Below are 21,067 nucleotides of genomic sequence, written 5' to 3'. Positions count from 1 at the left end.
AAGCCAGCTAAGTAATAATTATTTATAGACTGCTTCTTTATTATCTTATATTATAGTCTATCTGCCTATTATTACCCTTGCCTATAGCCACTATACTGCATTATAAATACTAGTTAAGTTCTAAGAGCTAAAGTATTATACCTAGCTTACCCTTTTAATCTATAATAAGTTATAGTTAATATTTTCCTTTAAGTTACCTTTTCGCAGTTATATAGTATTTTCCTCTTTTAATTAAGCTTAACTTACAGTAATAACCTTATCTATAGCGCTTTAACTAGTAGTATTAGCTAATATAGCTATATTAGCTATATTAAGCAAGCTATTACTATTGCTATTATCTTAAACGGTCTAGTAGTATATATACTTCCCTCCTATCTATATCTATAGCTGCACCTCGGTTTATTACTCCTCTGCTGTATTATACCCTGCCTCTCGCTAATAACAGATAATACTATTGCATGCAATAGTAAGATATTAGTATATATTATAGCTATATATATATAAAATAATAAGCTAGCTAATTGCCTTAATATCATCTTCGGGGGTTATAATAACCTTTAGGTTAACTAGTTTAAGTGCATTATAGTAATTTATAATATCCTTAAGCACTTAGCCCTTAAGTTAATATTGCTATTAAAAATAAGACTTAATACTACTGCCGGGTTAAATAGCTGCTTAATATTGCTGGCAGATTAACACTTAATAGTCCTAATTAAGCTAGATAATATTCTCTATTGCTGTTTAATAATACTTATTTCTTCTTGCAAATAGCAGCTATATAAAATAGCATAATGTAAATCCAGCATAATCCTTAATTATCTAAATGAGGCAGGACTTAGATAATACTATTAAAGTAAAGAGAAACCCCTTTTCTCTGCATCTTACTAACCCTAAGCTAAACCTAAGTGTAGGGTTAAGGTTATTCTCAGCTAATCAGCAGCTCGAGTCAAGCTCACTCAATTTAAGTCTAAATTTTAAGCAAAATTAGCCATTTTAGTAAATAATGTCGGGCTAATTGCCTCTTAATAGTACTTAGGTCTATTTATGCATTTTAAGTTAATAGTTAAGTTAAAATTTTAATTCAATATATAGTTATTGGGATATCTTAGAAATAGTAAATTGTAAATTGAGTAGTTAGGTTGAAAATTAGGTGGCCAGTTATAGGGGATAGACGGTTGTGGGGTAGCTGATGTTATAGTAAATGCTAACTGTTATATGCCTTGCCAGCAGATTCCAATATACCAGGGATACCATTAACCTTCTGAAAGGGTCCAACGATAGTAAACTCGTGCCATATTCGGTTTGTAATGCGCCAACCATCCACAGTTTTCTCCAGTTGATCAGTATAAGTCCCATGGGTTTGGAACATTAATGGCTCCCCTTGCGTATTCTCAAGACCGCTTGGGTTGACTGCCTTTACTTTCACTACTGCTTTCTGTCTGTCTTCTAAAAAGTTGATCCTGGCGTTCGTGTAAATGTGGAAAGACCAGGGAATCAGCTTGCCAGTGAAGACAGGTCCCGCCTTGGCTTCCTCATACGTCATCTTTCCCCCACCAGCGGAGGTCCAGTCGAATGTTGTATTTGGTAGGAAAATGTCATCCAGAGACTCGCGATCGTCAGCTGCATGGACATAGCGTGTATAGATGTCTTGAATTTCCAGACGGTCGGAGATTTCCTCAATCGATAGAGTCATGTTTCTGGATACGAGCGAAGGTGAGACTGAGTATTGAGGGAAGAAGAGTATAGGAATGAGTTGGCTATTACAATCTGGAATGAAAAGGAGTATTTATTAATAACATCGTCGGGGTTCTGGCTCTTAGATCAGTCCGGTAACTCCGTCACCCCGAAGCACAGGCCTATCCTATCCTAGCTGCGAGGTGGATACAGGTCTGAATCCAATGGAAAACACATATAAGATATTACTTATTAAACATCTTTCAATATGCAATCACAAACTTCATCCATATTATCTACCTTCAAGATACATGTTACTTAATTTGCTATTATCCAGATGCAGGGAAAAATACGACAAGGAAAAAGTAGCAATAACTAAACAACGAAGAAACGCCTTTAACAAACTTCTCTGTTCAACAGTAAGGTCGCGAACAAGAAGAGCTAAATACATAGGAAATGAAAACAAACAAATTATGCATTACAGGAATATTGCGCGATGATTACGTCGCAGTAAGAGAAGTACCTCCTCTTCACGCCATCGACGCCGCCTTCCGCTGCGCATTACTCGTAGACAAAGTTATGATATCGTCTGTCTCAATATATACACCTTGTGACGATAATAAAGCGGCCAGCTGGACAGCATGCATGAGCGTGCCGCCTGCTTGCACGAAAGAGTCGCAGGTGGACCAGGCAGTGCTGCTGCCTAGGACATCTGTCCACGCCGCTTGGACAAGCCGTAGCGATGCTGCGTCGATGTCCTCACCGTACTCTTCGTGCTCTTGTCTTCTTATTGAAGAATTTTCCTCGCGAGGCGGTGGCGGTGGCGGCTCGATTGTGTCAAGGGGAAGCCCCGCGATTGCGCGCCCAAGCGCACTTAATAGCGTATCGGCATATTCGGGCGTGACGAGGTCCTCAGCGTAGGAAAGGGAAATGCGAGAGCTGTGCCCACCGGGTTCGGCATTTGAAAGCACCTTGATGTCGATCATATCGTAGTCGTCGGGTAGAGAGTGAAGTATGTAGGTCGTACCGCCGAGAACTAGGTTGTTGCCAATGTCCAAGTTGTGGTGCGCCACGGCTGTGTGCAGGCTCGACAGGGTGGGCCAGTCTGTGCAAGTGCGGGCTAGATCTTGGAACCCTAGACTTTCGTATGGGAGACGGGCGACTTGCTGCTCTTGGAGCTGGCGCATGATGGTAGCGTTTTCGTGGTTGGAGTCAGAGTGGGAATCGAGTTGAACGCGCACAGGAACGTAGTTGACGCAGGGCCCCTGGACGAGATCTGTGGCCTGGCTTCGGCCGTTGACTAGATGCCAGAAGATGATATCGGAGTGACCAGAAACGGCTGATAGCACGTAGCTCCATGCGCCTTGCAGGACGTTGGAAAAGGTGACGTTGCCCGCAATCGGCATCACAATTTGACGTGTGTAGCTGACACGCGATGGCGATGTGCGGGCTCGGGGTACGGGATGCGAGCCGTTCGTGACTGATGTCAAGGAGCTGCCCTTGAGGAAGTGACGCCAGTATTGTACACTTGCCTCGCGATGAGAATCTGCCAGTGCGGCTGAGATGAAGTGTGAGAAGGGGACAGTTGTCGGAGCTGGAGCTGTGCTCCCATTGTAGAGGGACTCAAGATGATGCCACATGGTGGGAAGGCTGATGCCATCATACAGCGCATGGGAGATGCGGAACACAATGCGGTGCTTGTCGCTGCCGAGTTTGCGGATCAGTGCCAACCGTACAAAAGGCGCACCCGTAACCTGTCGCTGGTCCATGTCACGAGCTCGAAGCGCATCGGTGTAATCCTCAATCGTCGTGGTTGTGTCAGCGCCAATATCATGCACGGTGAAGCCGAGATCGACGTTCCGCAGGACGACCTGTATCAAGTCGCTGTCCAAGAAGACGAAGGTGGTGCGTAGGATGTCCTGACTGTCTACGACCTGGTTCCAGCAGTGCTGCAGCCGCTCGGTGTCGATGAATCCCGTGCCATCGAGGCATTCGTACACCAGTGACCACCTGGATGACGATAGAGCAAAGGCTGCCGAGAACTTTTGGAAGTCTGTGCTGGGATATGCGTCAACAATGTCGGCTAATGGTTGGGTTCTCTGAACCAGGGGCACGATTCGTCGTCTGATGGACTCAACGACATCGTCATTTCCGTTGCTTGCCAATGTAGAGAAGGGCTTGACACCGGCGCGAAGAGTCAAGCCGCGCGCATTCGCCTCGACGTCGGCTGTTGTTGTTGTTGTCAAAGCCATGTCACAGAATTTGGGATATTGTAGAATATTGGCGACTGTCAGCGAAATGCCGGCGGACCGTGCCAGGCTGACTAGCTCCATGGCTGAGATGGAGTCGCCGCCCATGAGGAAGAAGTCATCATCAGCCCCGACGGTACTCTCTTCCACACCAACGATCTTGGCCCACAAGGGAAGTAGCAATAGTTCTTGCGAAGTTGACGGCGCGCGCCTAGATACCGTACTCAGTCTGTACGACGCCAGTTGTTCGTCGTCCAGTTCGATCATGAGTTGACGGAGCTGTTTGCGGTCCAGCTTACCGGACTGACTCATTGGGAATCGGTCGATGGGTATGAATAGTCCAGGTACCATATAGGAAGGTAGCATTTTGTTTAGTGCGTTCTGTACATCACGCATCTCCGCCTGGAAAGCCTCACAGACAGGTAGCGGAACGGGCAATCCACTTGAGTTCGTGGAAGTGGAGATGTTGGTCTCTGCGACTGTCGTTATAATGAAAGCGCCAAGCGCCTGTCGCTCGAAGTGCTCATCGGAGCGCAGACGGAGCACCTCCACGGCAATGTCTTCCGACCTTTTGAGCACAGCCTTTACATGGTGTTCCACTTCGGCCAACTCGACGCGCTGACCTCGTATCTTGACTTGGGCGTCTTTTCGTCCCACGTAAACCATTGACCCGTCGGAGCAGTACCGGACGAGATCTCCCGTCTTGTAAAATCGTCGCCCGTGTTCAGAGTCCTTATCGGCGGCCCAAGGTGGGTTCACGATAAATGCCGCACGCGTCTTCTCCTCATCTCCGAGATAACCGCGCGCAAGTATGGGCCCTTCAATTAACAACTCGCCAACGTCGCCAATGCACGACAGCCGGTTGTGATTCGTTGGGTCTACAATCCATAGCCTGCACCCAAGGCCTTTGCCTATGTTGGCAGGCGACAAGTCGCCGACTGGGCCACTAGGAAGAACCGCCATGGACGTCCAGATGCTGGATTCCGAGGGCCCGTAGCTGTTGATGAGTTGCAATTTGTCCCCCCATTGACGTACAAGATTGTCCGTTACGGCTTCGCCACCCAATGCTAGGTGCCTCAGACTAGGAACAGTGTCGGGCTCAATCTTGGATGCGAGGCTCGGTGTCATGAAAAGCCAGTTGACGTTGAAACGGGAGACCGTGCCAGAGATATCGTTGAGGCGGTCAAATTCTGATGGCATACAGACGGAGCCGCCGTAAGATAGCGTTGTGAAGATCTCGCTATTACTAACATCAAAGCTCGCAGCTGCGAATTGGAGCGTTCGGGTCGTATCGCTGAATCCCATTTGAGAGCCTTGTGCTTGGATCATGCTGCTAAGAGAAGAATGTGTTAGCACCACACCTTTGGGGGTACCACTGCTGCCCGAGGTGAAAGTGACAATGGCAGAGTTTTCCGGAGTGGCGGCGGGCGATATGACGGCGGAGGCGGAGGTACCGACGGAGCGCGGAAGAGACTGCAACAGGGCGGCGTCCAACACGACAACATGTGTATTGTAAAGCCTGAACTGCTCAGCATGGCGGCCATCGGTAAGTATCAACGTGGGCTCCACTTGATCGATCATGGTCCTGATGCGCTCTAGAGGATGAGCCGTGTTGAGGGGGACGCTTGCGCCGCCCGCGTACAAGACAGCAAGCATGGCCACTACTGTGTACAGAGACTTGTCAAGGTAGATCGGTACCAGAGACTCAGGGCCCACGCCAAGTTGTCGCAAATGGAGTGATAGCCGGATTGCCAAGTCAGATAGTTCTCTGTATGAAAGGTCGCCGTCCCACGCGCATACGGCAGGGGCCCCGGGCCGTCTGACGACTTGACGTACCACCATGTCATGGACGCATTCCTCAACTGGGGAGAGGACCGTGTTGTTCCACGCTGTGATCTGATCCAGCTCTTGGGCACTGATGAGGGCCAGGTCGTGCAGCTTCGTCTGGTGGGTTGCCGGGTCCAAGAGGATGTTGCTGAATCGGGCCAGTTGGTTCAAGAGTTTCTGAACAATTTCCACACTCAAAACAGTGTCGTCGTACTTGGCCTCAATCTGAGCGCCTTGATCCGTGAGACTACACTCGATGACAAGAGCGTAGGACTCGAACCCTGCAGATGCGACAGAAGCCATCGTCCCGGTATTTGTACGAATGAGACTCGCCCGACCCATCTTCTGTGCATTCGGCTGAACGACGAACAGATGCCGCAGCTCCAACGACTGGTGATTACCTACTAGCGATTTGCGAATGTTGCGAAGCCCAACGTGCTCATGCGGCATCATCTCGACGGCCTGACGGTCGATTGCCTGCATGTATTCACGCACAGTGTCGTTCTGGCGAAGCGAGATGCGCATTGGCACAGTTGTAATAGTCGGCGCAGCCATTTCGGCAATATGAGGCAGCGGAGCGTTACGTCCCGACAGCGTCATGGCGAAAATCACGTCCTCAGTAGACGTGTGAGTTGCTATCACTAAAGCCCAGGCAGCGCGAAGGACATTTGCCGTTGATGAAGTTGAAGTAGCTGACGACGCGATTGTGACAGTGTGCATCATGGACCTGTTAGGTCTGGCCTGGTACGTCGTCGAAGGCAAAGATGGGAATCCTGAGGGCAGATCGCCCCGGCCGATTTGCGAGTCCCAAAACTTGCGAGAGGCACTGGCATCTGTCTCGCTGACGAAACGGATGAATCGGTTGAAAGGCAATACCTTTGGGATCTTCTGCTGATTGTACAGCTGGCTGAGGCTGCCGAGCAAGATGTCCAGCGTCCACCCGTCGTAAATGGAATGGTGGAGAGTCCAAACAAAAGTCCAACATCCTGAATCGCCGCTGCCGTTGAGCTGTGGCCGCACAAGGCCATACCGGACAAGCGCGTCTCCGTACCGCATAGGTCTCTGCTTGTCTTTGCTCATATATTCGTCCACCGAGTCTGGATACTGCCAGGCCGTCTGGTGGTTGCGCGTCACAACCTGGACCAAGTTCTTGCCGCCCAGCGAAGGCACGATGCGTGTTCGCAAGATAGGGTAGTGATCGAGAAGCTGGGACCATGCCTGCTGGAATACTGCGATATCGGTCACTGCGTCCAATGAGAACATGTTGCGGTTGATGTACGTGTCTTTTTGCAGCAAAGATGTCTCCATGAGACCTTCCTGCAGAGGGGTGCAAGGGTAGACATCCTCGATATCCTCAACAGCCACGTCGCATTGAGCAGATAGATGCTCGAGTGCACTTGGCAGATTGTCATGTGTGTAGGACCAGAGCGCAAAAGGAGCAAGATCGACGGCATCATCGTCCGGGAGGCGTGTTGATCTTGTCTCTTCCAAAGAGGCTGTCAGTTCGCAGAGCTTAGGGTGGCTGAATACATCAGCCACGGAGAAGTGTAGACCGACTCTCTGAGCTGTGGAGACGAGTTTAATAGCACTGATGGAATCGCCTCCTAGCATGAAGAAATTATCGTCTAGCCCGATAGACTCAACTGCGACTCCGAGCATATCTGCCCAGAGGGACTGCATCTGTGACTCAAGATCCGTAGCGGGATCCCTCTTATAGGCAGATGCAAGACGGTACGGCGCCATCTCCTCTTCACTTAGACCGTGTAGCATGCGTCGAAGGTACACTCGGTCCACTTTGCCGGACCTGCTCAATGGCAACTTGCTCAATGGCACAAAGACGGTCGGGATCATGTAAGGCGGAAGCAGTGAGGCCAATGCAGTCTGCACCTTGAACATGTTGGTTTGGAACGTTGTCGTAACTTGGCTGAGGACTTTGTCGCTGTCTCCGCCTTCTATCGCCACAAATGCAGCGAGAGCCTGCCTTGAAGTGTGACCGCGTGCCGTGGTGTTGCTGGTCACCATCTCGACAGCCACGCCCAGACTGCTGGGAACAAGAGACTGGAGGTGGTGCTCGACCTGGCTGACCTCGACGCGCTGTCCACGGATCTTGACCTGTGTATCCTTACGGCCGACGTATAGGAGAGTGCCCGATCCATCGGCTGCATAGCGGACCAGATCTCCCGTCTTGTACATCCGTCGATCGTGACCGACTGCAGTCGACCACAGCGGGTCTTGGATAAAGGACTCCCGTGTTTTCTCAGCATCGTTGAGGTACCCCCGCGCTAGGATTGGACCCTCGATGACGAGCTCGCCAATCATTCCGATTGGCATCAAACGGTCGTGGTTGGCCGCATCCACGATCCACAAAACACACCCCAAGCCTCTGCCGATATCAACAGTCGTAGTATCAGAACGGAGATGAGACATCGAAGTCCAGATGCTCGCTTCTGAAGGGCCATAGCTATTCAATAAACGAACTCTCGGTGCCCATTGCACGACATGGTCTCGGGTGACGGCCTCACCGCCAAGTGCGAGGTGTCGGAGACTAGGGAAAGCTTCCGGTTCGAGCTGGTTCGCGAGACTAGGCGTAAGGAATAGCCAGTTGACATTGTACTCGCTCATGACCTCGGAAAGCCGGTTCAAACGGTCATACTCCGAAGGGACGCAGATACAACCACCGTGAAATAGAGTAGTAAGTACTTCACTATTACTTACGTCAAAGCTTGCGGCTGCAAAGTGTAGTGTGCGTGTAGATGTATCGAAGCCCATCAGAGGTCCCTGTGCCCGCATCATAGAAGATAGCGATGAGTGGGTCAGGACGATGCCCTTAGGCTTGCCTGTGGTTCCTGAAGTGAAGACGACGATGGCGGCGCTGGAAGGATCCGACGATGAGAGATGACGGCTTCCAACAGAGGGAAGAGACTCAATGAATGATCGATCGATGAGGATGCCATTGTCGAACAGAGACAAGTGATCGCTGCTCGTCAGAACAGCCTTGGCGTCGACCGCATTAACGATAGACTGGTTGTGCTCAATTGGGAATGCAGTATTGAGTGGCACGTACGCGGCGCCCGCCTTCAACACTGCCAGCATTGACACGATAGCCCACGTTGATTTGTCGAAATAGAGGGGGACGATGACCTCTGGTGCGAGACCTAGGTCGTCCACTAGATGATGAGCCAACTGGGAAGACAACAAATCCAGCTCGCGGTACGACAGCTCGGCGTCCCAAGAACAGATAGCTTGCTTGTCTGGCTGGCTCTTCGCCCATTGTGCCACTACGGCGTGGAGACAATGGCTCGAGGGGCGGAGGGCATGGACATCGTTCCATTGCATAATCTGCTCCAAGTCCTCTGGTGGCGCTATCGTCAGGTCACAAAGGCGGGTCAAGGTTTTCGTCGTCGTTGATAGAAGGGTAGCCAAGTGGCCGAAAAGCACAAGTAGTTGTCTGATTTGAGAGTGATCGACCACATTGTCGTCAAACCGTGCCGAGACATGAACAGCGCCGTCGCCCTCACCCTCGACATGGCACTCCACGACCAGTGCGTACGAGTCAAAGCCGAGTTGGATATCCTCTTCACCATCTTCTGTGCGCAGTGGACGCATGATTGTCGCATCGCCTTCGGTCGTGACAGACGCAGAAGCTGGCTGCACAACGAATAAATGCTTCAAGTCCAGAGGGATACGGTTGCCCGTCTCTGCGTCTCGGATGTTTTGCAGACCAGTATGCTCGTAGGGCATCATCTCAACTGCTTGCTGCTTGGTCTGCTCAAGATATTGCTCGATTGACTGATTGGCATCTATGCGGGAGCGAATGGGAACGGTTGTAATGGTTGGTGCAGCCATGTCTACTACATTGGCAACAGGGGCGTTCCTACCGGAAAGAGTCATGGCGAATATGACATCGTCTGATGATGTGACATTGGTTAGAGCCAAGGCCCATGCGGCACGCAAGATTGTAGCGGCCGAGTGTAGGTGGTTGATTGCGTGGGTTGATGGAAGGGTCAGTGAGAGTGTCTCCTCCTTGTTGGGGCGTGGCTGATAGGTGGCAGAGGGCAGGGCAGGGAAGCCGAGTGGTAGGTCTCCATCAAGCTGCTCGTTCCAAAAGTCAAGAGCTCCTTGCTGATTGGTCTGCTGGACGTACTTGATGAAGGAGTTGAAAGGCACTGGTTCGAGAGTGCCTACTTGGCCATTGTATGATCTGAGGAAGCTCTCAAACAGTAGCTTCAGAGACCAGCCGTCATACACGGCGTGGTGTAGGGTCCATATGAAGAAACGTTCACCTTGTTCACCCTCGACGAATCCAAAACGCACCAGGGGATCCCCGTGTAGCATTGGAGCATCGTAGTCTGCTTCCATGTACCCTTGAAGAGATGTCGCCTTGCTCCATGACAGCTGGTTATATGTCACAACCTGCACAGACTTGAGCTCCCTGAGTCGAGTGATGCGAGTTCTCATGATAGGATGAGTCCGAACAACCTGGGCCCAGGCGGATTTGAAAGTTTCAATGTTAACTGATTCATCAAGATTGAAGACGTTGCGACTGATGTATGTACCAGGGTTGAGGAGGGACAATTCGACCAATCCTTCCTGCAGGGGAGCACATGGGTACACATCCTGAATATCATCAGCGGTTACATGACACTGATCGGCGACTGTCTCGATCGCGGTTGGCAGATCTTCAAATCCATGTTCCCATAGAGAGAAAGGCGGGATCTTCGATGGTCCCTCAGAAGGTGGTAAAACTTGTTGCATCTGACTAATAGCCGCAATGTCGCAAAGCTTCGGGCACCGGAACAAATCAGCCACGGTGAAAGTCAGGCCAGCCTTAGAAGCAAGCGATACGAGGAAAATAGCGCTGAGAGAATCGCCGCCCAGTTGGAAGAACGAATCGTCGGCCCCGATGGAGTCTTCGTCGCTGATTTGCAAGACTTCAGCCCACAGGCTGCGCATCCTGAATTGGATTCCGGATTGAGGAGCAGTCTTGGCAATCGAAGCCAAGCGGAAGGGCGTGAGATCCTTGTCGCTGAGATCCGATAGCAGTTTACTCAAGACTCGACGATCCAGTTTGCCTGATGCGGTCATAGGGAGACGTTCCATTGGGATGAAAACGGTGGGGACCATGTAATGCGGGAGTGCATCCAAAAGTGCGGTCTGGAGCTGATGCATCTCTTTTTGGAAGCCTTCCGAGGGGATCATCACCCCGTCGATGTTGAATGAATCGGCTGATGACGAACACTCATCGTTTACCACCTCAATGTAGGCGCCCAGAGTCTTGCGAGACGGCTGGTGCTTGGAGAAGACGAGATCTACGGCCACTTTGGCCGTTTGAGATTGCTGCAAGAGTCGCTGCAGGTGGTATTCAATTTGGCCGATCTCCACGCGCTGGCCACGCACCTTGATCTGTGTGTCCTTGCGACCCATGTAAATTAGAGATCCGTCTGTCGAGTATGCGACGAGATCGCCCGTTTTGTAGAGACGGCGGTCGGCGGCTTGCTGATCACGATGATTTTGCCCTTGAACGTCGAGCCTGGTCCAGGAAGGGTTCAAAACGAAGGCTTCATCTGTGCGGTTGGGATCGTCGAGGTATTCTCGAGCCAGAATCGGGCCCTCAATGAGCAGCTCTCCGGTAGAGCCGATGCGCGATAGCCTATTGTAGTTGGACGGATCAACCACCCAGAGCTTGCAGCCAAGGCCTCTACCGATATTGGTTGGGAGAACACCCGGCTCCTTGCCCAGGAGTGCCATGGACGTCCAGATGCTTGCCTCGGAAGGGCCATAACTATTGAGTAGGTGAAGTCTGCTTGCCCAGGTGTCCACGAGGCTCTGAGTAATGGCTTCGCCACCAAGGGCTAGGAATTGCAACCCAGGAACAGAGGCTGGGTCGATTTGCGAAGCTAGACTTGGGGTCAGGAATAACCAATTGGCATGAAGCCTAGCTACTGCCCCAGCCAAGTCGTTGAGTCGATCGTGCTCAGAAGGAATGCACACGCATCCACCGTGATAGAGGGTCGTAAAAACTTCACTGTTGCTGACATCGAAGCTAGGGGCTGCAAAGGCAAGGGCTCGTGTGTTTGAGGAAAAGCCCATTGATGGACCTTGAGCACGCATCATAGTGCTTAGTGACGAGTGGGTCAGGACGACACCTTTCGGTGTTCCAGTGGTTCCTGACGTGAATACAATCACAGCTGCATTGTCGGAGTTGTGTGTGACCGTAGTCCCATCCTGATCCTCAGCGGTTGGCAGAGACAGCGACTCAAGAAGCTCCGAGTCCACAGGAATCGAGTCCTTGAATTTGTGCGCATTGTCTTTTGTAGTCAGGACCACCGAGGCGGCCACTGCTTCGATGATGACCTCAATGTGTTGTAGTGGATGTGCCGGGTTGAGCGGGACGTATATGCCCCCAATCTTAAGTATAGCTAGCATCGCGACAATAGCCCAAAGCGATTTGTCAAAGTACACAGGAACCTTATCCTCAGGCTTGATGCCGAGACTCTTAAGAAGACCGGACAGTTTCGTAGCAAGCCATTCAAGCTCTTGATAGGACAAGTTACCATCCCACGCGCAGACGGCCTGAGCCAACGGCTGTTGTAGGGCTTGTCGTCTGATCGCATGATCGAGACAGTCGTTTACTGGCTCCAGGGTAGTGCCATCCTCGCTGTTCCAAGCCAATATCTGCTGCACATCCTCCTCGGATGCCATGGGAAGGTCAACAAGCCGGGTCGTGGGAGGTTCAGTCAGTAGCAGAAGAATCAGTCTCTGGAATTGACTAATGAGCTGCTGTATCTGTTCCTCGGCGATGACTTGCTTGTCGTACCTGGCTTCGATGCGAGCTCCTTGTTGGCTGAGACTACACTCCACCACCAAGCCATACGAGTCAAAGCCTTGTAGCGGCGCTGCGTTTGGATCCAATGAAACCATAGGGTCATCGCGCTCCTGCTTCTCCTCGTCATGCTCAACACGAATGGTTGGCTGGATAACAAAAAGGGTGTTCAGTGCGAGGGACTTGTCGATGTTCTGGAGACCCGTGTGTTCAAATGGCATCATGTCGATGGACTTGCGATGTGTTGCCGAGAGGTATTGTGAGATCGTAGTGGACGAGTTAATCCGTCTCCTGACGGGTACTGTTGTAATAGTCGGGGCGGCCATCTCTGCAATGCGCGGGACGGGCGCGTTCCGACCGGAGAGCGTCATGGCATACATGACATCGTCGGTCGTTGTGTGCATCGACAACGCCAATGGCCATGCAGCTTGCAGGATGTTAGGAATAGACTGATGGCTGGCCCCATGGGGTAAGGTTACGTCCCGAGCAACGGAGCTGTCCGGACGGGACTGGAAGTTCGGCGCAGGTAATTCTGGGTAGCTCGTAGGCAGCTCGCCGTCGAGTTCAGAATGCCAGAATGCCGCGGCGGCTGTGTTGTCTACATTGCGTAGATAGTGCACGAATCCATTGAAAGGAACGCAAGGAGGAAGCGTGTGGCCTTCGTAGAGTTGACCAAGGTCTTCGAGGATGAGCTTGAGCGTCCACCCATCGTAGATTGAGTGATGGATGGTCCACACAAACTTCCTTGGCTCGCCTTCCAGGCCACTGACAGTGCAGAAGCGAGCGAGCTGTGAACCATGAGTAAAACCTTGGGCTTGGTCATGCTTGATGTAGTCGTTGAGGTCCATGCTATGCTGCCATTCTAGCTTCTCTCGAACCACAACTTGGACGAAGTTTGACTCCCGGTCGACATCGGGAACGATCCTAGTGCGCAAGATGGCGTGGCGTTGATAGTTCAATGACCAGGCTGCCATAAATTTCTCTGTGGGCACAGAATCCGGAATGTCGTAAATGATGCGGTTGGTGTAAGCCTGTGGCTGCCTGATCGTGATGGCCATCAGGCCGACTTGAAGTGGCGTACAATTGTAGATGTCCTCAATCTGAGAAGGCTCTACTCCGCACTGGCTGGCAATGGAGGCAAGATGTTGCTGGTGATTGTGCACAGTATGCTTATCCCACAGGCTGAAAGGCTCCAGAGGCTTCTGGTGCTGAGCGTGACTTGCGGAAAGATCATTAGGTGCTCGAGCGGCAGTGGCAAGGTCGCGAAGTCGCGGACGATCGAATATGTCTGCCACAGTCAGGCAAAGACCTTGTTTCTCGCACGCAGCGACGAGACGCATCGCGGCGACAGAGTCACCCCCCATCTGGAAGAAGCTATCGTTGGTCCCAACGGAGTCAGGCTGTACACCTAGTACCTGGCACCACATGTCTCGCAGTTGTAGCTCCATTTCTGTTGATGGCTGTAGTCTGGGACCGTTGACGGGACTCTCCAGAGAGAAGTCGTGTGCATCCAGGTGATTGGCAATCTCCCTCAAGCGCTTTCTGTCCAGCTTGCCGTTGGTATTCTTGGGCAAATTGGTGATGGGGATGTACATTGAAGGGATCATATAATGTGGCAGGTGGTCCCTCAGCATGAATGGCAGATCTGACAAAGCGGAACGCATTGAGTGGTTCACAGACAGGGGAATAGTCTCTTCGTCTTCCTTTCCTTTCGTTGCGACGGCCTTTTCTCCGCTGATAACGATGAAAGCCGCAAGAGTCTGCTTGTTGTTATTGTTGTCGTCGTCGTCCCGGGTAGTCGCAAGCTCCACTGCCACACCACCACAACTGGGAAGAAGCGTCTGCAAGTCGGCTTGCAGCTGACGCTCAATCTCTCCAAGCTCAATGCGTTGACCATTGATCTTGACTTGTGTATCCTTACGCCCCAGATACGTGAATGTGCCGTCTGCGTTGATTTTAGCGAGATCGCCCGTTTTGTACATACGTTTCCCACTGGGCAGCCCGTATGTCTTGACCCAGGTTGGGTCAGTGACAAAGCTTGTAGAGGTCAAATGTTCGTCGCCAAGATACTCTTTAGCAAGCAACGGACCCTCTGCCAGCAGCTCACCGATGCAGCCAATTGGGCTCAAGAGATTGATGTTGTCCGAATCCACGAGCCAAAGCCTTGTAGCAACGCCTCGACCAATGTTGGAGCCCTCCGACTCGTGTGCAATTGATCGATTGAGTGAAGTGTTAAGACCGGCCTCGGCTGGGCCATAGGCGTTCATAAGCTGGAGTTGTCCCATCCAGTGCGCAATTGTCTCACGGGTGGCCAGCTCGCCAGTGAGGACGAGAGTCTTCAAATCGGGCACAGATTCGGGTTCAACTAGTCCCGCAACAGTGGGAGTCAGCTGCACCAAGTCAGCCCGGGCAGACGCCAGCGTCCTCCCGAGTTCGTTCATCAATTGAGCCTCTGATGCAATACAAACGCAGCCACCGCGTGACAAGGTACAGAAGACATCTTGTAGGTGAACATCAAATACGTACGAAGTGAACTGGAAGACCCTGGTTTCTTGTTTGATATCGAGTGCCGTAGCCATAGCCGCCACAGCTGCGGATAGTGCTCCGTGTTGGAGCACAAATCCTTTGGGAACACCGGTACTGCCGCTTGTGTACATAATCACAGCTGCGTCGCTCGGCTGTGCGGTCACGGCGCGGAGCGCGACGTGATCTGACTGAGAAAGTGTCGCAAACAATTCTTGGTCAATTGGGACGACGACCGCGTCCTTGTAGGGATGGAGATCGATGGCACCTCGGAATTTGGCTTCGTACTGGGCTGCGACAAGCACGATACGAGCTCGACTACTTTGCAGAATCGTCTTGGACCGGCCGATTGGATGCTTCGGACTAAGCTGTACGAACGCAGCCCCGGCTCTCAGAACCGCGATCATGGCGATGAGGGCCCATTTCGACTTATCGAAGTAAAGGGCTATCGGATCCTCCCTTTGCACACCGAGGGCAATGAGATGAGTCGCTAGTCTTGCCGTCAAGTCATGCACCTCTGCATACGTGAGCTGGCCGTCCCACGCGTCAATAGCGAGCAGGTCTGGCGTCTTGTGTATCTGCGCTTCGACGATGTGGTATAGTGTTTGTTCAGGTGATGGCAGCTGGATGTTAGAATTCCAGTGCACCATCTGCTCTACGTCTCGAGGGCTAGCGGCACTGAACTGGGCGACATCAAGTTGCTCTTGAGAGGCTTCCGTCTGACTGAGGGCTGCGAGCTGAGTGGTGATATACGCAAATTGGTCGGTGAGGTGGTCCACGATGTGATGAGATAAGATGGTGGCATCGTAATTGACATCTACAAACACCTCCGATCCATCAATGCTGCATTCCACAACAAGTGGGTAGGAGTGGAAGTCATGCTGCGAGACCGGCATTGCCTGCAGGTCGGATGTGGCTGACGACGGTAGTTGAGCCTGATTCTGTTGTTGCAGTGGCTGCATGACAAACAGGTGATTTGGCTGAAGTTGTCGTGGCCTGATTGCCGCCTGAATCGCCTGCAAGCCAGAGTGCTGGAACGGCATCATCTCGATCATCTTCTCATGCACAGACTCAAGGTAGTCCATGATGGGCTGGTTGCGCCGGACTTGTAGCCTCATCGGCACCGTGGTAATAGTTGGTCCAAGCATCTCTATGATGCCTGAAACGGGTGCGTCCCGACCCGACAGCGCCTCAGCGAAGAGAACGTCGTCGGTGCCCGAGAACCGGGCGACGGCCATGGCCCAACTGGCGCGAAGGACAGTAGCTAGCGAGACGTTGTGGGTCGGCGACATGGCGGCAGTGAATCTCTTCTGCAGGTCGCTGTTCGAGTGTGGTTGGTACGAAGATGTTACGTTCGACGGGAAGCTCACAGGATCGCCCTGGCCGAGCTGCGATCGCCAGTAGGCAGCTTCAACCTCCGGATTGGTGCGCGACAGGAAGTCGATGTAACGCTTATAAGGTACCGGCTTCTGCTTGGGAGCGAGTCCTCGGGAGAAGACCTCGTCGACCTGTTTGAACAGTAATTGGAAAGTCCACCCGTCGTATACAGCGTGATGGGCCGCCCACATGAATGTCTGCCCGATGACAGCGAAGCGGAAAAGCGGCTTGCCGTATGACATGGCTTCTCGCTCCACCATGTATCTGAAGTCTTCTTCACTACGGCAAGGTGAGGACTGAATGTTTTCTGTTTCTGCCTCGCTCTTGACGACAACTTGCAGAGACCTGGCATTGTGTGTCGTCACTGGGACGATGCGCGTCCTCAGGATGGGGTGCGCTTTCACAGCACTATGCCAGGCATCGAGCAATTGATCCTCATCGACGGTCTCTGCAAGTATCATAGACCCATGTCCCACATATGCCTTGTTTTGTCGCATGGTGATGGCCAAGAGACCCTCTTGAAGCGGCGTACACGGATACACATCTTCGATATGGTTTGCTGAGAGGCCACACTGCCGAGCTACTTCTTCCAGCTGATCCGCGCGCGCCTCAGACCCGTCGATTGGCCACAATGTAAATGGCTCAATATCCTTCTCGTCGCTTGTGCTGATACTCATGCTATGCATTCGTGCTGCGACATCCCGGAGCTTCGGATACTTGAAGATGTCTGCAACGCTGATGGCTAGTTGCTCCTCACGACACATGGCTACCAAGCGCATAGCCGATACAGAATCTCCACCTACTTGGAAGAAGCTGTCGCTGGCGCCGATCTGATCGCGGGATATGCTCAATACTCGAGCCCAGAGGCCCTGTAGTTGCCTCTCCAGGTCCGTGGAAGGTGCCTGCTTTGTCGCGCCGACGAGGCTGTACGATACAAGTTCCTCTGCCGATAGACGTGAAAGGGCATGGCGAAGCGCTGTCCGATCCAGCTTTCCTGAAACGTTACTAGGCAGCGTGCGGACTGGAATGAATACCGAGGGAATCATGTACCGGGGCAGCACATCTCCCAAGGATGACTGCACGTCTAGCAGACGATCCCGGATGCAACCAGATAGCGGTAAGACGAGACCGTTCTCATGGTCCTTTTGGTGTTCTGCATCGTCTCCTTCGCGTCCTCCCTCGTAAGGCCTCGCTTCAACAAGTTCAGCCATGAAGGCCGCAAGCACGGGCCGATCCGAGACTGTGGCAAGCTCGACGGCCACACCGCTCGACGCGACCCGGCTTTGTGGAAGAACCTTAGTAAGACACTGCTCGATCTCGCTGAGTTCCACTCTCTGCCCACGTATCTTGACCTGGTTGTCCTTACGACCGAGATAGATGAGGGATCCATCCGTATCGTAACGTGCGAGGTCACCTGTTTTATACAACCGCTTGCCGGTCGGCAGATTGTGCAATCGGACCCAGTCGGGGTCCTCAATGAAAGCCGCAGCAGTCTTGAGGTCATCGTCGAGGTAGCCTCTTGCTACCAGGGGACCTTCAATCAAGATTTCGCCGATGCTCCCGGTCGGCTGTAGCAAGTTGTGGTCCTGGGGATTGACCAGCCAAATGGCTCCGCTCAAAACACGCCCAATATTGTTCGTCTGTCCTACGGCAAGCTTGGGGTTACAAGTGGCAGCAATCGAACATTCCGTGGGCCCATAGCCGTTCATAAGGGTACCACAATGCTGCTGCCATCGTGTCACAACAGCATCGCTTGGTCTCTCGCCCACCAAGATCAGCGTCTGTACGAAAGGTAGGTTCGCGGGGTCGAGGAGTTTCGCGACCGTGTCCGTGACAGCAAGGAAATTGACTCGCATATCACGCAGAGCGGCCGATAAGTTATTGGCCCTGTCGTGCTCTGACATGGTGCACACGGTGCCACCGCGTTGGAGCGTGGTAAAGATCTCAGAGACACTGGCGTCGAAGGTGTAGGCGGCAAACTGTCCAACTCGAGTGGTCGGACCGATACCGTAGGCTGCGCCGTGAGCTGCCGCAGTGGTAACCAATGACTTGTGCTCCAAGATAACGCCCTTAGCAGTTCCCGTAGTGCCAGAAGTGTAGATAATAAAAGCGGCGTTATTAGACCTGGCTTGTGATATCATGGTCCGGTCCTCTCGAGTCGTCTTGCGCTCTTGTCTTTGCTCGAATAATGCTTCTCCTACGGTGATGGTAACAAATTGATCGCTTTCAGAGAACGCTGTGTCGTCATCCATGTCCGAGTAGACGAGAATGACTGAAGCCCTGGTCTGCGTGATGATGGCGTCGTTGCGGGCCTTTGGCCATGCCGGGTTCAGCGGGACACATGTACCGCCCGCTTTAAGCACGGCCAGTTGCGCCACAATTGCCCATGTTGACTTCTCAAAGTGCAGAGGAACGTTCACCTCAGGCTCGACGCCCATTTCCTGGAGATCAAACGCTAGCGTCGTCGAGAACTGGTCGAGTTGCTTGTAAGTCAGATCACCGTCCCAAGAGCGTAGTGCGACAGCTTCTGGACGAAGAAGTGCCTGATCCCGGAAAATATGATGGATGCAGGAGTTTATAGGCTCTGTGGTAGGCAGTGCGTTGGTCCAAGACAGAATACGACGCACGTCGGTTGGTGTTGCGGCCAGCAAGTGGCTGATCTTTGTCTCTTCGTGGACCGCGGCCAAGATGGAGGAAAGGAGGAACTGGAATCGTTCGAAGAGAGTGTTGATCTCGGTTGAACTCAACACGGCATCATCATAGGTGAAGTTCACGGCGATCTCTGAATTGGCCCTGGTATTACACTCAATGACCAGAGCGTAAGATCCAAAGTCAACCAGTGCGGGCGCCTTCTGTGCCTCCATGCCGAGCGATTGCTCCTCTTGGTCGAGCTGAACCTCGGGCTGGATGACAAACAAGTGATTCATGTCCAGTCGGTCCATCATGTCATGTCTCCGCATGATCTCCTGGATGTTCTGCAGGCCGGTGTGCTGGAATTGAATAAACGCCACGTCCTGCTGGTAGATGGCAGCAAGATATGACCTCATGGTCTGCTGGGTGTCTAGGCTCATACGCACTGGCACAGTCGTCATCAGCGGAGCAGCGATCTTATCGATGCCATTCACAGGTGCGTTACGTCCCGAAAGCGTCTCCGCGAAGATGATGTCTTCGAAGCCGGTATGCGCGGCCACAACCAATCCCCAGACAGCGCGCAAAATGGTCGGTAGGGGTGTGGCAAGCTCCATGAGCCCCTTGGTGTCAAAGCTCCACAGATGGTGACAAAGCTGCTGCCGAGCCCGTGGTTGGTAGGTGGCCGATGGCAAGCGGGGGAAACTTGAAGGCGTTTGTCCCTTGAGCTGCGACGTCCAGAAAGAGTCGGTGGCTGTGGTCTCGCTGTTCGTAATCAGGTGGCGGATGAATCGTTTGAACGGCACCGCCCTGCTTGGCTCGCTTCCGTGGTACGCACTTGCGAGGTCATCCAGGACCAACTTGAGTGTCCAGCCATCGTATGCAGCATGGTGAACTGTCCACACAAAGTGATTGGAGCCGCCCTTGCCTTCCGAAACGAGAGCAAATCGCGAAAGAGGATCGCCGTAAGAGAACGGGTGACTTTCGTCGGCAGAAACATACTCCGTGATGCTACTTGGCTTTTGCCAGTCGATCGGCTTGTCAATTACGGCTTGGTATAGCTTTGTATCCGCACCACCAGTGGCCATTGTATCAACGACGATCCTTGTCCTAAGGATCGGGTGAGCAGTAGCTACTTGGCCCCACGCCGCAATGAAACGGTCCAGATCGATGGACTCGGGCAGCTTATAGACCATCCTATTGGTGTAAGCCCCCGCCTTCCTCATCGTGATGGCCATCAGTCCTTCTTGTAGGGGAGTGCAAGGGTAGATGTCTTGAATCCGATCTGGCGACACACCGCAAAGTGAAGCGATCATTTTGGTAGCTTCGGCGGGAGTCTCCGTGCTCTCTTGCCATGGACATAGACTGAACAGCGGATCATTCTCCTCGTCATTATGGTGATCAGACTCGTCAATGATTGTTACCGACCTGGCCACATCTCGAAGCTGGGGCCGCTCAAAGATATCGCTCACAGTCAATGCCAGTCCCTCCTCCTGGCAGGCTGCCACAAGCCTCATAGCCGAAACAGAGTCACCACCAAGCTGGAAGAAATTATCGGTCGCTCCAATCGCACTTTCTTCCACCGTCATGACCCGGCTCCAGAGGCGTTGCATCCGTCTCTCTATCGGAGAGGCCGGCGGTACCTTGGCCACGCCAAACAAGCTGTACATTGAAATTTGGGCCTCGGAGAGACTCTTGGCGAGATTTCGCAGCCGGACACGGTCGAGTTTACCAGATGTGTTGGTGGATATATATGAGACTGGTAGGTAGATTGAGGGGATCATGTGTTGCGGGAGGACGTTACCAAGCGAGTCCTGGAGTGCACGGAACCGCGAGTGAAGCGGCTTTGAAAGAGGCAGGAGAACACATTCGTTGTCAGCCGGATATCCGCTGCTCTCGGTATCCGAGGGTTTCTGCGATGTTTGAATGAATGCCGCAAGTACTCGCCTGGAAACCTCAGATACAG

General features: G+C 52.4%; 2 protein-coding genes across 2 annotated transcripts in view; both read right to left on the bottom strand.

Annotated features, from left to right (window-relative positions):
* Positions 1-1,133: 1,133 nt before the first annotated feature.
* EDB82DRAFT_494115 (uncharacterized protein) lies at positions 1,134-1,741 on the bottom strand. The gene has a single exon (XM_025729931.2). The coding sequence runs from the start codon at positions 1,691-1,693 to the stop codon at positions 1,205-1,207; it is 489 nt and encodes a 162-aa protein (XP_025587227.1). The 5' UTR covers positions 1,694-1,741; the 3' UTR covers positions 1,134-1,204.
* Positions 1,742-1,943: 202 nt separating this feature from the next.
* The window catches only part of EDB82DRAFT_454978 (uncharacterized protein), a 40,856-nt gene continuing 21,732 nt past the window's right edge, over positions 1,944-21,067 (bottom strand). The window contains exon 7 of the mRNA XM_065607843.1: positions 1,944-21,014. Coding sequence (XP_065466141.1) covers positions 2,205-21,014 — 18,810 coding nt within the window. The 3' untranslated portion in view covers positions 1,944-2,204. The remainder of the gene's footprint in view (positions 21,015-21,067) is intronic.

This window comes from Fusarium venenatum, assembly GCF_020744135.1.
Source record: "Fusarium venenatum strain MPI-CAGE-CH-0201 chromosome Unknown EDB82scaffold_1, whole genome shotgun sequence".
Taxonomy (NCBI): Eukaryota; Fungi; Ascomycota; class Sordariomycetes; order Hypocreales; family Nectriaceae; genus Fusarium; species Fusarium venenatum.
This window is presented reverse-complemented; position numbering and strand designations above follow the sequence as displayed.